General features: G+C 27.9%; 1 protein-coding gene across 4 annotated transcripts in view; it reads left to right on the top strand.

The window, feature by feature from the left end:
* Window positions 1-16,690, top strand: part of LOC101236223 (surface protein P113) — a 16,955-nt gene extending 265 nt beyond the window's left edge. For 2 of the 4 annotated variants that reach the window (XM_065790589.1, XM_065790587.1), the window contains exons 2-6: window positions 950-1,115; window positions 2,102-2,272; window positions 15,366-15,695; window positions 15,879-15,992; window positions 16,259-16,690. In XM_065790589.1, the coding sequence (XP_065646661.1) occupies window positions 965-1,115; window positions 2,102-2,272; window positions 15,366-15,695; window positions 15,879-15,992; window positions 16,259-16,434 (942 nt within the window). In that variant the 5' untranslated portion in view covers window positions 950-964 and the 3' untranslated portion in view covers window positions 16,435-16,690. Of the gene's footprint in view, window positions 94-200; window positions 399-949; window positions 1,116-2,101; window positions 2,273-15,365; window positions 15,696-15,878; window positions 15,993-16,258 lie in introns of all 4 variants that reach the window. The other 2 variants (XM_065790588.1, XM_065790590.1) reach the window with 2 other exon arrangements.
* Window positions 16,691-17,373: the final 683 nt, after the last annotated feature.

The following is a 17,373-nucleotide window of genomic DNA, read 5'->3' as shown; positions in this document are numbered from 1 at the left end:
TTGAAGAAACAATTTTTTGCTTAACTTGTTTTATAAAACTTTTCAACTATCAATCAAGTTTTTTTATGGATTTAAATTTAGTTTAAATCAAAGGTTATATTAATATATTAATTTATATAACTTTATATAATGCTTTTAAAGATAAATAATTTATTTTTTTGTTTATCTGTTTCAAATTAAAGTTTAATTTTTAATTTCAGTTACTGTTTCTATACATATTCTATTAAAATACTATTAAAACGCTTTACAGAAAAGTCCAGCATTTTAAAATAAGTAATAGTCATTGCTCAAGTAAACTTCTATCACTTGCTTGATTAACTTTTGAACTTGTTTTGGCATAAAAATAAAAACAAAAACAAACAATATATGAAAAGAATTGAAATGGAAAGTTTAAATAGGTAAATTAAAATGAATTGTTTTCCACTTTAAATTATTTATGTATTAGCCCAAATGTTTTAAAAATTTAACTTTTTAGTTTTAAAAAATATCATGTTTTTATGAATTTAAAATTTTAGTTATATGAAAGTTATTGACTACTCAAGTTGGGTATTAGGAGTAATGCACTTCTTAGGTTACAAACTTATATGTACAGAGCATTAGTCTTCAAGAAATTTAAATCAGTTTTTTATTAAAAGAATTAAAAAAAAAAAATTAAAAAGTAGGTCAATTGAATCATTGCATTGGAAAAAGCGTGAAAAATGATTTTATTAGAGTAAAAATTAGATTTTATTTAAGTAAAACTGGGCTTCAAAGTAATTCTTCATTTTTTTAGAAATATTATGATGACATGTCATTATTTGATAATATAAAAAGAAATATAATATAAAAAGAAGTTTAAATAGATATTTAGAAATAGTTCAGTTAAATCATTGAAAAAAAATTTAAAAAGTATTAGATTTTCTTAAAGTATTGAAAACTGGGCTTCAAAATCATTTTTCATTTGTTTTAGAAATATGATGATGACATGTCAGCATTTGATGACATAAACACGCATTTTTTAACTGAAAGTGATCAACATGTTTTATTTTTAAAAAAAGGAGAGTTTAGTTCAATTGTTGCTGATGATGGTGAACAAAACTCATGCCAACCATTTATGTGTGATGATTACAAAAAAGGTTTTTTGGTTTTTTTTTTTTCTTCTTCTTAGTTTTCTTAATTTTAAGTTTATTTTTTAAATAAATGTTTATGTAATATTTGAAAAAAGCTATTAACTTCAGTATTTGGTTGATTGGCTATATTTATATTATAAAAGGGTAATTTAAATTAAATTGTGTTTATTTAAAATTAAAACACTTTTTGTAATCTTTTTCAGTGCCAAAAAAACAGAAATTCTTTCTAATTGAATCTTTAAGAAAAAAGAAGTTAAAAAAACAATTTCATGCGACATAAAGCTGTTTTAGTTTTATTATTTTGTGTTATTTTTATTATTTTGCTTCTTTACTAATTTTTATTTAAGCAATTAATTTTTGAATAAATATTTTTATTGACATAAATACTTAAAAAATAGGCACAGTGAAAGTCCATACATTAATTGAGGGTTTTGGTTAATACAAGTAGCTATTTAATGAAGGACAAATCCAATCAATTTTGAGGGTTTGGTTGGGGCAGGCAGTCTATCAATTGATAAAAAAAAATAATTCCGGTCTTGCATTTTAATTTTTACTTTTTGTCAACAAAATATGGAAAAAACTTTCGGACAACATCTACGGGTTGTATATATATATATATATATATATATATATATATATATATATATATATATATATATATATATATATATATATATATATATATATTTTTTTTTTTATTTATATATATATATATATATATATATATAGATATTTAGATATAGATAGAGATAGAGAGAGAGAGAGAGAGAGAGAGAGAGAGAGAGAGAGAGAGAGAGAGAGAGAGAGAGAGAGGGATTATTTAATGTGAAGAATTTTTATTACAGCAAAAAAAGTTTTCTTTTTTGTTTCTTTTTTTTTCTTTTTTCTTACTCTTCTTTATAAAATTTCTTTATAAAATTCCTTATAAAATTTATTGTTTTATTTAAACCTTTATGAAAAGAATAGTATATATTTTTTTAATTTGTATAAAGATTTTTATCAAAACTGTGATAAAGTGGAACTATTTGGAGAAATTTTAAACAAAAATAAGACAATCTTAATGGATCATCTCAAAGCTTCTGTCATTTTATTGAATATTTCTACAGAAAAAATTGAGAATGATGTTGATGAATTGGCTTGTAAAATAAAAAAATATCATACAGGTATGTTTATTTAACAAACTTTTATTCATTTAATATCTGATAAAATTTCAAGAACTAATATGCAGTAATTTTAACAAACTAGTATCTATTTTTTATTTATTTAATTTATTCAATATTGTTTAAAAGATGTCAATATTTCAATTAAACTTAAATATATGTTTAAAAATACTACTTCTTTTGGCAAAGTGGTAAAATTCGCATCTACTCCTTTTTCATAAAATAAAAAATTTATACTGAAATTTCTGGGTTCAGAAAAATTTTTATAAATACCAATAATTAAGTTTAGGTCAAAAAAATTTACTTTTTTGTTTTATGATTTTATACGTTCTTATTTATATTGTGAATTTTTTGAAAAAATTTTTTCATGTATTTTATTTATACCGTTTGAGGGGTAGAAACATTTTTTATTTTATTTTCCTATACTACAAATGGTATATGACACTCTTAAAAAAATTCAGTTCAAATTATTAAGTTTTTTAGTTTTTATAACAATTTTAAAGTCGAGCACTTTTGATGCATTTGGCAATTGTTAGCAACAATTTTTTGAGTTTTATTGGAATCGCTTTATTTGTTTCCATAGATACGAATTTTCTATTTTATTCAGTTATACAAAAAAATATAATATGAATAAGATTATGGTGCAAAGACATAAATAATATTTATAAATTTATATAAAAATAACATTTATCAAAATATTAATTTATTTAAAATTACTATGTTAGTTTATTAATGTTAATCATAATAGTACTCAGGCAAATCAGCATCACTTTTTTTTAAGTCTTGTAATAATCCAGTAAAAGAAGCTCTATCCTCTTTGACTGCCTCTTCTTCCTTATCAATCTCTTCTTCGGCTGCCTCTTTTTCCTTATCGTTCTCTTCTACTTTGCCTTTCTCTTCTTCCTTTTTTGGTATAAATTTTTTGTTATATTTTGGTAAAAAGACATTTTTTCATGATTTTTATCTACTTTAAAGTCGAGAACTGTAGATACATTTAGTGGTTTTTGAATCGCTTTTATTTCAATAAAAACAAATTTTTTATTTTAACCAGATATAAACGCTTTGTTTCACACACTTCCCCAAAAACCTCTGCAAAAAAGATACACCTGATTTTCTATGACTGCTATTAATAAACTGAGTTTTTATTAGCTTATTTGGTTTTTAGAATTGTTAGTAAAATTGACTGGCTTGAACATAAAAGATATAAATTCGTCATGAAGTGTTATTGCAAAATAGAGCAAAACTTTAATAACAGAAAAACAAAAGTCTTATTATGATCTCAACTTTTCAAAAACTTTTCAAAACACCTCTTTTTACTTTCCTTAACCAATGCAAATTGATCAAATACAAACATTGCAAATTCTGTTTCTTAAAGTGCAAGTTCAATTGACTGAAGGGTTTTTTAATCAACAAATCGATTACTGCAAGAAACAGTGCTATTCATCCTTCTTTATCTATTTGCAACAGTATTTTGGGTTCTCTCAATGACTCAAACAAAAAAACAAGAGGTTTTTTTTTTTATTATTAATTATGCGGTAGTGGTGTAGTGGTAGAGCGCTCGCTTCATAAGCGAGAGGTTCCGAGTTCGATCCCCACCACGTCCCTGGTAGTACCGCGCTCAACTTGTTTCTCCGCGCAGCGGCCTTGTTCGTCAAGGTTCGTGTTTCGGAGTTATAGAGTTGAGAGAGGGTTATAACCACAATTAAGTAGCCTCCTCATCTGTAGTGGCCTTCTAGGCCTTGGGGAGGTGAAATAACAAAAAAAAAAAAAAAAAAAAAATTGTAACCATAATTTTATATCTTACACAATTGGCAAGAGGAGCAATAGAATAATCTTTATAATAAAAGCAATGAAGCATAAAGTAAAAAAATAAAGCTGTAACACATAAATTTGGATGCTAAATAAAAAGTAAACAGTAAAAAGCTTTGTGACTGACAATGCAGCTAAAATAAAATCAATGCGACAAGTATTGTCATCTGAAAGAGGTATCTGAATAGTTACTTATGGGTGTGCTGCTCATGTGCTAAATCTTTTAGCAAAAAATTTTAAAAATGCAGCAAAGCTTGTTTTTATATACAGAACATTGAATAATGATGTATTGGTTGATAAATTACAGCAGAAACATTAATAGAAAATATAATTTACTCAAGTAAAATGACTAATGCTTCTTTTTAATTGAAAAAGTTGACTAAACCAGCTTATTTAAAAAAAAAAAGTTTAAATCAAAAGAACCATGGTTTTTTTGTTTGTTTGTTGTTTTTTTTCAAAAAAAAAAGGTTTTTTTGCAACCCTGATCAAAACTACATGCATTTATGTTTTAAAAGATAGCTGTATGTTTGTCTTCTTAATTAATCGCCATAAACAAATTTTTGCTTCAGGAACAGTCAATAGAGTTTCATAAGGGAAGGGGGAAGTCTCCTAACAATGTTCTTAAATGTATATGGTAAGAAATAAAAGTTAAATATAAAGTAACTATTAAATATACGCACAATTAAATGAAAATTTTCCTAGTTAATGTTTTTTTTGTTGAAATTATAACATTTTTATTCTTAAAAGGATATAAAACAAGAGATAAGATAATTATGTACATACTATTTAGTGTAATAGGTTCTTAAAAGCATGATCAGAAACAGGAAAAAGTCATTGATCGTTTTTAAAATTTTGCAGATTTTTAGACGTTTAAGCACTCTATTTGTATCTATTTTCTTTGCCAAATTCTGATAATTTTAAGTTTTGATTTTTAAGAATATCACAAAGTTGAATTATTCAAATAATTAAATTTTTTTTTTTTTTTTGAGTTCACATAATATTTTGTGTCCGCATTGATATATGAATTTTCTTTTCAAAGATATATGATATATATTTATTTTTCTTTCAGAAAATATTATTTTAAAATTTTTTTGAGTAAATATGATTTCTACTTTCACTATTTCATCATTTTAAATATAGTGTGTTGATTTTTATTGTTTACAAATATTTAGGTGTGAAAGAGTTAATACAAAGTGGGGATGGGAATAAAATGGGGAAGGGGAAATTTTTGTTTAGATCTAATAAATTAGGAGGTCTTAATAAGACTGGGTTAAAATGTATTCTCAAATCTTATAAACGGGAGGTTGTATTAATAGAAGGGTGTATAGCTTGTGGCCAAAATTTGCATTTTAGGGTGTGTGGCCAAAATTTGCCGGCTACTGTCATGTAAAAGGCCTCCTAGGCAAAGACTTAAAGGGTAAACAGATTCTATCTGTTAACCAGCCATCATCTATTAGGCTGATGCAAATGTATTTTTAATACATTGTTTCCAGTTTAGGATGTTGAATGCTGGATCTTCTTGACTCAATGCATGGATTTTGCTTGTGTCTCTGTTTTTATGACTAGGCAACTCATTCTATTATCTCCTAATGAGGGTACAGCTCTAAAACTCAGTTTTATGGTTCTAAGGCTGGCTGGTAGTCAGGTTTCCCGAACTCTGTAGTAGCTCTCAAAGAGGCTGATTTCATCAACAGAAGAAAAATATCAAAGTATGAACAGTGCCATGTTGTGCATGGATGGTGTCCCTGTTTATACTTTTGGTGTGCATTGCCAAGGCAACATTTAGAGCCCTATGTTATGGCTTACACACTAAAAATTAAAGGTAGAAATTTTTAGTTAAGGTAGGATATGTGATATACCCTTAGTAAGGTATAATTTTATACCTTATAAGGTAGAAAATTATACCTTTAAGTTAGAAAATTGTATGACAAATAATTGTTTTTAATATAATTTTCTACCTTAAAAGGTAGAAAATTATACCTTACTAAGGGTATATCACATATCCTACCCTAAGGTAGAAATTTCTACCTTTTTTTTTTAGTGTGTAGGGTTTATTAATAATAATGAGGCAATTACTTGGGCTATTAAACAGTATACTGAGTACTATCTATGCTTTAAGTCAAGTTCTTTAACAAATTTTAGAATGAATAAAGTACCAAAAACTATAAAACACAAAAAACCATCATCATCACCAAGTTTTTTAACACTAATTTTTCTACACTTTTCATTCACTAATATTCGTGGTTTTTGAAGTAACTTTTCTTCTTTTAAGTCTTATCTCTTGAAAAGAAAGTTCACCAGACTTGCTCTTTGTGAGACTAATTTGAGTTCAGCTGTCTCATCTTGTGATCTTAGTGTTGATGGTTATCTTCTTTTAATTCGAAAGGACTCCAATAATCACATGCTTGGCCTGGGATTTACATTTGTAAGAATTCACCAATTTGTCGGGAAACTAGGTTTGAATCCACAGACTATTCTTTTAGTTTAGCTTTTGTTTAGCACCACTCCACTCTATTGCCTTTCTCTTTGTTCTATATTGCTCTCCTTCATCTCAAGACTGCACTCTTTTTGATGTTATTTCTGATCATATTGACCAAGTCCTCTCTCTTTATCCATCAGCCAACATTGTTGTTGTCAGTGATTTTAATGCTCATCACACTGAATGGCTAGGCTCTAGTGTCAGTGACTCTGCAGACATTAAAGCCCACAACATTTGCCTTTCTCAATCCCTAACTCAAGTAGTCAACTTTCCAACTCGCTTTCCACACAACCCGAATCATTTACCTTCTCTACTCGACATATGTCTTGTTTCTGATCCTAGTCAGTGCTCAGTTTCTCCATATTCACCCTTAGGTGCTTCTGATCATAGTTTGATCTCTCTAAAGCTATTATCTCATTCTTCTACATCATCTGAATTCCCCTATCATTGTACCTCTTACAACTACCTTAAAGCTGACTGGGGCTCTTTCCGTAATTTTTTTTGTGATGGCCCTTGGGTAGAAATCTTTCTTCTTCCTTTTGACAAATGTTCAACAGTTTATCAAATGTTCAATGAATCTAATAACTTACTTTCTCATCATTAATATGGATTTCGATCTTCTCATTCTACAGCTGATTTGCTAACCGTAATAACCGATAGGTATTATTGTGCATTAGATAAAGGTGGAGAGGTTAAGGCCATTGCTCTTGACATTTCCAAAGCTTTTGATAAAGTTTGGCACACTGGTCTTCTCCATAAGCTTTCTTCTTATGGTGTATCTGGTCACATCTTTAACATTATTGAATCCTTCCTTTCCAATGGTAGTATAAAAGTTGTCCTGGATGGACAGCACTCTTCTTCATATTCTGTAACTTCAGGGGCTCCTCAAGGTTCAATTCTTGGCCCTATACTCTTTTTAATTTACATTAATGATCATCCAGACATCTAAGGCGGCATTGTTCGCTGATAATACTACCATTTATTCTTGTCATGAAAAGAAGCCAACACTCTCTGATTGCTTGGAATAGGCATTTGAGCTTGAAAAGGATCTCACTTCTGCTACAGCATGTGGCTTACAATGGCTGGTGAACTTAAATTCAGATAAAACTCAATTTTTTTCAGCCAATCGTTGTTGCAATAATTTAGATCTTCCTATGTTTATGAACGGTAATGTACTCGATGAGTCATCTACCCTTCATCTTCTAGAATTAAATCTTACTTCCTATCTTTCTTGGAAACTATATATCAAATCCGTTGCAAAATTAGCATCTGCTAAAGGTGCATCACTTTATCAAGCTCAACACTTTCTTACTTCGGATTCTAATCTCTATCTCTATAAATCTCAAATCCGGTCTTGTATGGAATACTGTTGCCATATCTGTGTCAGATCTTCCAATGATGCCTTTTCTCTTTTAGACAAGGTGCAAAAACACATTGTAAACATAGTTGGACCTGCTCTTGCAGCCAACCTCCAACCATTATCACATCGTTGTAATGTTGCTTCTCTTTCTCTTTTCTACAAATACTATAATGGGCACTGCTCTAAAGGGCTAGGGCCTCTTGTGCTATCTATTAAAATTCATTCTTGTGTTACTCGTCATTCAATTAAGTCTCATCCTTTTTCTGTGACTGTTCCTAAGTGCTCCAAAAACTCTTATTTGTCTAGTTTTTTTCCTCGAACATCAGTTCTTTGGAATTCACTTCCTTCATCTTGCTTTCCTGATTCATATAATTTGCAATCCTTTAAGTTGTCTGTCAATCGTTATCTTGCTCTACAATCTTCATCTTTTCTCTTCCAGTAACTTCCAACTTTATTTAGTGGTTGCTTGCAGCCTTGTTGGAAGCAAAGATGTTGAAAAAATAAATAAATAATGTGATAACAGGTTAAATACAGTATAGATTTTATATTCTTATGTTGTATTTAAAAATATAATAATCTTGAAAATTTTATATTATTTTGAGGTTTTATATTATGTACTTAATCAGGGCCAGATTTACACCCTCAGGGACCCTAGGCTGAATAAATTTTTTAGGCCCCCAAAAAATATTTTGAATAAAAACCATTATATATTATATATAGCATTAAACTGGTTGTTGTCTTCTTTTGCTTTTTTGCTATTGTCTGTTGTTTGCTTTTCAGTTCTTTTATTTAGTGCTATGGCTTATAAATTGATTTGTTTTAGAATTAATCTCCATGAGATTTAGTGTTGCAACTGTTGATTGTGCAAATAGAACTTGATAATAAATGATAATAATTGTCTAGAGGGATTATTGTTGTTGCAATCATTACAATTATTTAAGTAGTAGTTTTTAATAACTCCCTAATAACCCTAGCACACATTAAATAGAACCCATTTTGGGGTTCTGAAAATTGTGAGACCCTAAGCTGCAGTCTAGGTAGACTATAGGTAGTTTCAGCCCTATATTTTTGTTTGGAAATAGGTGGTGAGGTTTTATATTATGCATGTGAGGTTTCCAAATTTATGAGCTTTTTTTTATCAGTGAGTTGATGATTTCTAATTTTTACATTGAATTTTGGCTGGTTTACATTGAATTTTTTTTTAATTTTGAGATGTAGTTTCTTTGTTAATAACTATTAAAAATTAATAAGGGAAGGGTCCTAATAAGCTTGGGGTAGGTGCGAAAATTTCTTAAAAAGTTAATGAATGTCCCCTCCCATGAGTTAAGTATCTGAGAGTATTTGGTTTTTAATTAAAAAAAACTATTTAAATTATAGAAGAAAAAATCATTTGACCCAGACTGGATGCATCATCAATAATTTAACATTTTTAAGTTAACTTGCTTTAAAAAAGATTAAGTTTGAATTGTTGTGAATCTTGAAAAGTAAAAATCATTAAAAAAAAATTTTTATTTCTAAATATTTTTTACTAAGTTTTACCAACCCAGCATGTTTTGAAATACCAAACTAGACAATTTTAATGTTTAATATTATTTAATGTTTACATTAAACATGCAGCATGCAATATGCAGCATGCAGACATTTTTTAAGAATCAAATGGTAGAATATAAAGGTACTTTGTAGAAATTTGGACTTTGTTTAAGTTATTTTATTTCCCCATATGTTCAAACACTTTAACATTTAACTTACCATACAGTTTGTTAAGCTTTGTTTATCAAACTGTATGTTGCTTAGTATTCTTTTGTTTTTTTGTATTCAATGTTTAAAATTTTTGTTTTTCTGGTTTTCAGTGTATTTAGGACAACTTGTTTTTTTCATGTACTTATTGTAGATTAATTTTATTAAATTTTTTTGATTTCAAAAATGATTTTTGATGTTGCTTCCAGAGCATTCCTATATCTGTTTTGAAAATACATTTACTAAAAACAAATTCAAAAAGCATTGTTATTATAGAAGTTTTAAAAAAGTTTTTTAATATTTAAGATTAAACTTTATTTCAGGTTTTATTATAGCATTAACTTGATCATATAATATAAATAAAATAGTTCTTATATAAATATGTTGATGTAAATAGACTTGATTATGCCTAAATTAGCATAAACATTAGACATAATTAAACACAAGTTTAATTAATTTCTTTTTCTTTCTGAAGTTCTCATCAGTTTTATTCTTTGAAATTTTTGTAAGTGAAATATGAAAGTTATTGGCAGTAATTAGGATATCTAACAGTCAATTAACTTGTTTCTTTAACCTGTTTCTTTAACCTGTTTTTCTAGGATAATTGGAAAAGTGTGACCATTAGATTCAAGAGAAAAGTGATTTGGAAATGATTTTTGAAAATAGCTTTATTCTTGGAAAAGACAATAAGATCAGACTCATGAGAGATGGAATGTTAGACTTGTCTTTGTTAATGACCTTGTTAAGAAATTATTTTTTATACATATTTACGTATCTTTTTGCGTATTTTTTTGAAAAGTTCTTTGCAAATGGTTCTGGCTTATCTTTGGAAAAATAAAAAATCTGATCAATCTATGAGATGGATTGTTATACTTGTTAATGACATTGTTAAAGATTTCTTAAAAATCACTTGAACCTAATTTCTGAGATAAAATACAAGATTTAGTAATCTGAGATAATATTCTTTAGCGATATAATCTGAGATAATGGACTTCAGCAATATAATATGAGAAAATGAACTTTATTCGATATCTCTTTTGCATCTATTGTTTGCAATGATTAAACAAAGTTTGTTATTCAGAGAGTTTTTTTGAAAAAAGAAAACCATTTGTATATATAAATCTCACTATTCCATGGGTGTAGTGAGACTTAATTTGAATTTGATGAGAAGTAATAAAAGCTTCCAAAACTGTCTGAATCCAGGAGATAAGGAAAGCAAAATTTTTGACAAAGGGGAGCAAGACATCGACCCAAGAACCATCACAAAGAAAATTGCAAAAAATCCTAGGCAACTTTAAGGTTGTAGTAAAATTTGCGATGATAGGGTGAATCTGAACAACCTAAAAAAGAACAAGAAGAAACTGAGTATAAGCTATAGTCAGAGACAAGATACAAATCAAGGAGTGAAGGCAAGTGATAAGGGTTCTTGGAAAACAAGTCATCAAGTTAAATATATAAGTATGAGATTGAAAATATAAATATGAGATTGAAAATATAATATGAGATATAAATATGAGATTGAAAAAGATATAAATATGAGATTGAAAAAGACAAAAGTTTTGAGCTTAAGATCTAGCAGGATCAGTTTTACTAGAATCAAGTCATTTAGTGTTCTGACCATTAAATTTACCAATAACAGCAATATTGGCTGAGAATTAAAGAGAAGGGTCTTTTTGAGATCAGAAAAATATTAAAATAGTTCAATCTTGGGAAAAATGAGAATAACAAAGAACAAAAAAAGCGATTGAGTGAAGAGTTTCTAAACAAAAACACATAAAAAGCATTCAAACCAGATTTTGCAAAAAAAAAAAAGTGAATTGTAAATATATGCGCATGAAAGGTATGTGATTATTGAAGTTTTATTGATTTTACAGTTGCCTCTGCTAAACCATTCGATTGTGCATAGTGTGGACTACTTGTTATGTGCTTAAATTGCCACTGTTGAGAGAATTGACAAAACACTTTCAAACTATATGTACCATTATCTGACACTAACTCTTCAGGGATACCATTTCTAGAAAAAGATTCTTTGCATGCTTGAATAACATTTGCTGATCCAGTACTTGAAAGCAGAAACACCTCAGTCCAAAAGATATAATAATCGACAATAATTAAATAGTTTTTATTAGCCCACTGAAACAAATCAGTTCCAAGTTTTTGCCATGGCCGTGTTGGGACATCAGGAGTTAGCAGAGGTTCTTTCGGCTTTGATGAGAGATACTCTATACATGCCTCACACTTTCGAATTAACTGTTCAATTTGGTTATTTAAATCTGGCCAAAAAACACTCTGACGTGCACGACGTTTGAATTTCTCCATTCCCAAGTGACTTTCATGAAATTTTGAAAGAATTTCTTTTCGCATACTAACTGGGATTATTATTCTATTTTGATATAATAAGAGTCTATCAATTTTAACTATTTCATCTTTAAAATCCCAATAAGGTTGGTAATCGTCAGACAGTATTTTTTGGAATTTGGCCATCTAGAAATGATACTTTCTTGCAATTGGTTTAAAAGTTTATCTTCTGCAGTTTTTTGCTTAATTTCTTCTAAACGACTCTCTGTAGCAGGCATACTTTTTATTATTGAATTAACATACACATTAAGATCATTTTTTGCAATCTCATCTTCTTTTGTAGGATTAGATACAGGTGCATGAGACATTTGATCTGCATCAGTAATAGACTTGCTCGCAACATGCTCTTCATTAAATGAAAATCTTAATAACTTCATTCTTAGACGTTGAATTCTTGGAGACATATCAATAAGTGAACAATAATTTAGTATTGGAATTAATGGTTTGTGATCTGTTTCTAATATAAAATTTGGCAAACCATACAAATATTTTGACATGCGTGTGCACCCACATGTTATTGCTAACATTTCCATTTCGATTGGATAATAATTTTTTTCAGTTGCCATAAGAAATCTAGATGCACAATCAATTGGTTTGTATATACCATTATGGTTCTGGTAAACTATTACACTCAGTCCATTAAATAAACTTCCATCTGTTCTTACTTTTTACAGGTTTTTTAACATTGTAGTGTGCTAAAATGGGTGGATTGGTTAAACTATTTTTTACCTCATTAAATGCTCAAGTATGATTTTCAGTCCAAAACCATGCTGATCTTGAACTCAAAAGATCTCGCAAGGGTTCAGCTACTTTAGCAAGTGATAGATTGAATTTTGATAATTGCTGGGCCATGCCTAGAAAGCTACGTAAAGACTTAATATTTTTTTGGTTTTGGAAAATTCTTTATTGCTTCAACTTTTTTGGTCAATGGTTTTACTCCCTCTGCTAAAATTTTATGATCTAAAAACTCCACTTCTGTTTGATCAAATAAACATTTCTCTACATTAAGGGTAACTCCAGTTTCAGTAAATCTATTTAGCAATGCTACAAGGTTTTCGTTATATTCCATTTCTGTATTTCTAAAAACTAAAAAATCATCCATACTTTTAACCACTCCTTTTAGACCATCAATAACTTGATCCATTTTTTTACTAAATATTTCAGGGAGTGACGTTAACCCAAATGGACCCCTCGTAGGGCAGAACCACCCAAAAGGTGTCGTAAATGTACATTTTAACTGACTTTCAATATCCATTGGTAACTGATAATATCCTGAGTTAGCGTCTAATTTTGCCATATATTTACATCTATTTCTAAGTTGGGCCAATGTATTGTCTACACTTAACAGTTCATAGAATTCAAGCTTGGTTTCTTTGTTTAATTGTGTTAAATCAATACAGACACGAAGTAGTCCATTTGGTTTTTTCACAACTACTATTGGATGATACCAGTCTGTAGGTTGATCTACTATTTTAATAACCCCCATCTCTTTCATTTGCTCTAGCTCTTGCTTCAACAGTTCTAATAGAAGGAACGCTACTCGTCGTGGCGCTCCAATGTTGTATTTTCTTGTGTTGTTATATGTAGGGTCATCTTTAATAGTCCCTAACCCTTTGAATACTGAAGGAAACTGTTCTATGTTACTTTTTGAGTTTGAAATCATAGCACACATGAAACTTTTGTAAGGCAGGTCTTCATAATAAAGCAGTTTGCACATTATCACAAGCATATATAGTAATTAATTCACTGTTCTGACCGTTTATAGAGAATGATTTTTGAAAGTATCCAAGGCTATTAAGTTGCTTATAATCAGGACCTGTTAGTTGTTTATTAGTAGTGTATAAATGTTCAATTTTAATTCCAAACTTTTTTTAAATGGTTAGTTCCTATAACTGTGACCTCAGCGCATGTGTCAATTTTAAATGTTATTTTTCCATATTTTACTTTTAATTGAATTTCCCAAGGTCTGTCTGCACAATCTGCTCTAATTCTTCCTAAAAACAACGCACCTAGATGCTGCATACTTGACAAATTTTTACTATCGTTCTGTTGATCAACATATGTATCAGGAATATTTGGTTTTGCTTTTAGGCAAGCTGAACTATTTGAGAAGTGATTCATAATGCTACAGTCTCTGCACTGTTTACCCCATGCTGAACATGATCCCCAAATAAAAGAATGCTTTTTTAAACAGAATTTACATACCAATGAATTAAATTTAAAATCTCTATTATAATTATTCTTTGTGGGTGAATTAAATTTGTTTTTACTGTACAATTGTTTTCCAATACGATCTAAACTTTCACTGTTAATATTTTGCAACTCAGATACACCATCTTGTGCTTTTTCTGAAAAACGGCAAATTTCTACTGCTTTATCAAGTGTTAAAGTTTTTTCAGAAAGTAATTTCTCATGTACTTTGTCACACCGTATTCCATATAGAATTTTATCTCCTAATAAACTGCCAAAACAATCTTCAGTATTACAAAAGTTGCAATTTTTACTTAATAATTTAACTTTTGTTAAGAAGTCATCAAAGCATTCACCATCTTCTTAAAAACATTTAAAATATTTATGTCTTACTAAAGTTTCATTAATAATAAGACAACAAAACATAATTATGCCATTTCTTAATCCATGAGTGAAATGCAGCGAATCTATCTACAGTTAAATCGAACATTGGAGGAAAAACGCCTCCCTTACCACTTTCTTTCATTTTTTTATTTATTTTTAAGTAACGATTCAAAAGATTAAATAAGATAATCTTTAAACAAAAAAACAATTAGTTTCCACACGTTTCTTTACATACTTGTAGCGCCATGTTGTGTTCATAATATATTCTACCTTAAGACCGGCACCGATATATAAGATACATGTATAACAATATGACACTGCCACTAAGATAGAGGTACAAACAAAAATCTATGAGTCAAGTCAAGAAGATTCACCATTCATCACTCTAGGCAGGAAATAGTTTAACAGCTTTAGATCTAGGCCAACTTATTAGATAAAGAAGGAAGGAAGGCTGGTCAACAGAAATTTTTTGCTTCTAAAGTCTTTGCCAAAAAAGCTTTCTACAAGGCAGTGGCTGAATACAGTTAACATCTGCCCAAGATGAGTATTTTTATTGAGACATTTTCTCTCGCCTTTACTTATTAAAGAGTCCTTAGCCAGGAAGTATTTTAAGTCAGAGATAACTTATCCTAACCTTTGCCTACAAAAGCGAATTCTACAAAGCACCAGGAGTGATCATATTTTATTATATTTACTGACATTTTTATATTTTGTATGTTAAAACATATTTATTTTATCTTAATTTTTAATTAATTTATTATTATTGCTAAATTGTTTAGAAAAAAAGTTCAAACAAGATGATACATTGACTCTAGATGTAGAATTATTTCAAAGTATAAACAAGGACGAGGAAATAAGTCGAATAAACTACGCTTTCTCCTGCAAAAACAATAAGGAAAATATCGAAAATAAAAACCAGTTTGAAAGAATTGACTATGATGAAAATTATAATGATAATGATAATACAAATCGCTATTTGCCATTATTAAAAAAGTGTTATTTTTCATCGGAAGATTTTTCGGAACAGACTGATCAGCTAATCATAATGGATGTCATTAAAAATCTTGAGTGTAAGATAAAAAAGCTTGACGAACGAATTGTCTCAATAGGTATATATAAAAATTTTATTTTGAATTGATTTTTATTTTAATACTGAAAAAATAAGCAAGGCAAAAAAAGAAAATAAACAATCATTCAAAATTTCAGTTTTTCTTATTTCTATAAAAAAAAAAAGTTCGTCAGTTTGATATTTAACGGGTAATGAATAAAAGTTAAATTTAAGTTTAATTTAGACAATCAACATGCACGCATTCTTGAGTTGTCTAATGAAATAAAGCAGAATGAACAATTAATTGAAGATATACACAAAGTATTTGATTATAACTGCTATAAAGATAATGAAACAGGTAAATTGATTTTAAATTAAATCTAGTATTATTTGATGAAAGAGTTTTAAATACTAATTGTTTAAAATCTAAGTCCTTCAGACCTGCCTGAAAACCTGCTGAGAGGCAACCAACTATTTAAACAATCAACCATAAAAATAATTGTTTTATAATAAGTTTCACACGAAGTTTCAATCAGAATTTTAGTTACCCACTCAAACTAATGGCCAATTTTTACTTCAAGACTTTTTTTTTTCTATTGTTTATGTGAACTTTTTTTCTCTCAGAACACAATATTGTTCCTATGAATGTGGAAGATTCTCACAAAAGGTTGGAACACCAAGTGCAGACTTTCATGGAAAAAATAGATCTGAATACGAAGCGTATCGAAAGCGCGTGGGTTGGATTGATTGCAGCTCTGTTACTTATACCGATAGCTTACTTTTTAGGAAAATTTCTATAATTTTTAAAATTTTAAAGTATCTAATTTTTCAAAATAAAAAATAATCTTGAATCTCGATTAAAACATGGCCTTTAGAGTATGACTTTTAGAATATTAATTTTAAAAATCTTGATAAGGTTTGCTGTTGTTTAAGTTTAGGAATGCTGTTAAATTTCAATAAAGTTCTGATTTTGTATTTTTTTAAATAACTTTGTAAATTTTTCCACATATTTGTAAATATCTATGTTATTATCTATATAAATCTATATTTAGCAAAGTTTGTACTTATATTTATTTTGCTGGTTAAAATTTTAATATATATATATGTGTGTGTGTATATATATATACATATATTATATATATATATATATATATATATATATATATATATATATATATATATATATATATATATGTATATATATATATGTATATATATATATATATATGTATATATATATATATATATATATATATATATATATATATATATATATATATGTATATATGTGTGTGTATATTTATATACATACATGTGTATAAGTGTATATATATATTTATGTATATATATACATGTATATATGTATATACATATATATATGTATATACATATATATATATATATATATATATATATATATATATATATATATATATATATATATATATATATATATATTAAAGTTCAATAAATATGGCTGCGTATAAACTTTTTTGAAAAAAGTATATTTGTTTTTATTTCAATATATATTATTTAATATTTCGCAGCTGTATTTATTGAATTTTAATTAACATTGTATCGTATAACAGAAAATGACTTTCAAAGATTTTATATATATATATATATATATATATATATATATATATATATTTATATTTATATTTATATTTATATATATATATATATATATATATATATATATATATATATATATATATATATATATATATATATATATA

The sequence above is a fragment of the Hydra vulgaris genome, chromosome 02 (genome assembly GCF_038396675.1).
Source record: "Hydra vulgaris chromosome 02, alternate assembly HydraT2T_AEP".
NCBI classification, from domain to species: domain Eukaryota; kingdom Metazoa; phylum Cnidaria; class Hydrozoa; order Anthoathecata; family Hydridae; genus Hydra; species Hydra vulgaris.
This window is presented reverse-complemented; position numbering and strand designations above follow the sequence as displayed.